The 2,296-nt window shown below is 35.8% G+C and overlaps 1 protein-coding gene across 1 annotated transcript in view; it reads left to right on the top strand.

The window, feature by feature from the left end:
• The window catches only part of LOC104282638 (nipped-B-like protein), a gene marked incomplete at both ends in the record, with an annotated part of 76,367 nt that extends 74,076 nt beyond the window's left edge, over positions 1 to 2,291 (top strand). The window contains 3 exons of the mRNA XM_009880753.1: positions 859 to 1,154; positions 1,483 to 1,657; positions 2,280 to 2,291. Of these exons, the coding sequence (XP_009879055.1) occupies positions 859 to 1,154; positions 1,483 to 1,657; positions 2,280 to 2,291 (483 nt within the window). The remainder of the gene's footprint in view (positions 1 to 858; positions 1,155 to 1,482; positions 1,658 to 2,279) is intronic.
• Positions 2,292 to 2,296: the final 5 nt, after the last annotated feature.

Below are 2,296 nucleotides of genomic sequence, written 5' to 3'. Positions count from 1 at the left end.
GAGCACCTCTCCTATGAAGACAGGCTGAGAGAGTTGGGGTTGTTCAGCCTGGAGAAGAGAAGGCTCCGGGGAGGTCTTCCAGTATCTAAAGGGGCCTACAAGAAAGCTGGAGAGGGACTTTTTACAAGGGCATGTAGTGATAGGATGAGGGGGAATGGCTTCAAACTGGAAAAGGAGAGATTTAGCTTAGATATCAGGAAGCAATTTTTCACTCTGAGGGTGGTGAGGCACTGGAACAGGTTGCCCAGAGAGGTTGTTGAGGCCCCATCCCTGGAGGTGTTCAAGGCCAGGCTGGAGGTGGCCTTGGGCAACCTGGTCTAGTGGGAGGTGTCCCTGCCCAGGGCAGGGGTTTGGAACTAGGTGATCTTTAAGGTTCCTTCTAACCTGAACCGTTCTATGATTCTATGATTTAAACCAACTTGGACTAGTCTGTACCAAAGTACATATGGAAATATGTGTAACATATTTTTGCAAAAATTATATTCAGGTGAAACAAAATAGAATTTTCTTCATGATTTATTTTATTTGGCCTTCTACTGCATTGTACTGTCTCCGCTAACAAACTTGAGCAGTCTTTTTAAGAATAACATGCCAGTGGAGTACTTATTGTTTCAGTTCCTTCTGTAACCACTTTGCAAAAAAATGTGGATCAGCTTTTCAGGGGCCTTCAGGGTTATGATTCAGCATCTTTTTGTCATAAATAATTTTAATCTTTGAATATTAAGTTATGAATTAATAACATTATTCAGGGAATTCTTCCTAATTTAAGCCAATAATTATTTTGGAAAGATTTTTTTAGAAATGTACATGGCTACTTACCCTAATTTTGGAATGTGTGTTAACTTCTATGTCTCGCAGTCTATGGTGAAAGACAAAAAAAAGGAAAGAAAGCCTTCATCAGACGAGGAGACTGAGAGTGACAGTAACAGTGGTAGTGAGAGTGAAAGCGAGGAGGAAGCTTCTAAGCCTCGGAGGTTACGGAAACGAGTAGACTCTGATTCAGATTCTGATGAAGAAAATGACATAAATGCTGTGATGAAATGTTTACCAGAAAATTCAGCTCCTTTAATTGAATTTGCAAATGTCTCCCAAGGCATATTATTACTGTTGATGCTGAAACAGCATTTAAAGAACCTCTGTGGATTCTCTGATAGGTAAGGATATTTAGATAATAAGGCCATCTTGTTATCTAGCAAGTTCTTTGTAAGGATTAAGGTTGGAAGTTGGGGTTTTTTTAGTTTTTTTTTTAAAGTTGATTGTTAATAACTGTTTAAGCAATAGATTTGTATAAGAGAAAAAACATCAATGTAATAGGTTGAATGTGATGAAACTTTGGCTTATTTCTTTCATTTCTTACCAGGATGTCTATTGTATATGGAATGATTAAAATATAACTACTTATATTGAAGATTTTAAAAGCTTTTGCTGAAAATTACTTTGGACTTTCCTTAAAAGCTCTTCCCTTTTGTTTTCTTTAAACAGTAAAATTCAGAAATACTCTCCATCTGAATCTGCAAAAGTTTATGATAAAGCGATAAACAGGAAGACAGGAGTTCATTTCCATCCAAAACAAACTCTGGATTTTCTGCGGAGTGATATGGCTAATTCCAAGATCACTGAAGAAGTGAAGAGGAGTATAGTAAAACAGTACTTAGATGTAAGTAAAGTTGCTTTGCAGAAAATCTGAAATCTTTTCAAACTAGGTAACACAGTATAAACTTGAAAGTAGATGCTGATGTATTAGATGAACATTTCAAAATGTTAAGTTTCTGGTAATCTTATGTGATATACTGATAACTCACCATTTCCTTTCAGGATGTTTAACAGGTTTATCTTTCAAAGTCTTCTAATAAATTTAAACACAATAAAAATGTATTTCAACTAAAGGATATTAATCTTTATAGAGTATTTTCTAATTTCTGGTATCCGTCTTGTATACCTCTACCATATAACTTGTTCACTTTATCCCTGACTGTTTCCATCATAGGAACAGAGACTAGATCTAGTGTATTTATCCCCCCCCCCCCCTTTACCAAACCTAAAGAAAACTTGCCATTTTGGAAACACAGGAAGAAGGCTTTTACATATCTACTAGAAAATGAAAGATAAAAGTTTGTAGAACAAAACACAAGCTGTTGAAGTTCGAAGTTGTCTGCCATTTGTTTTACCCTGTTTCTTTATCTTCTCATTTGGTTTTTATTTAATATCGTGTGATATGAATGTCTATTTTTAAAGTTGGAATGTGGACTGATCTGTTTTGTTGGGGTTTTTTTTAATAGTTCAAGCTCCTTATGGA

Source organism: Charadrius vociferus, unplaced genomic scaffold (assembly GCF_000708025.1).
Source record: "Charadrius vociferus isolate BGI_N301 unplaced genomic scaffold, ASM70802v2 scaffold823, whole genome shotgun sequence".
NCBI lineage: Eukaryota > Metazoa > Chordata > Aves > Charadriiformes > Charadriidae > Charadrius > Charadrius vociferus.
The sequence above is the reverse complement of the archived record's forward strand: the minus strand, read 5'-3'. Positions and strand labels throughout refer to the sequence as shown.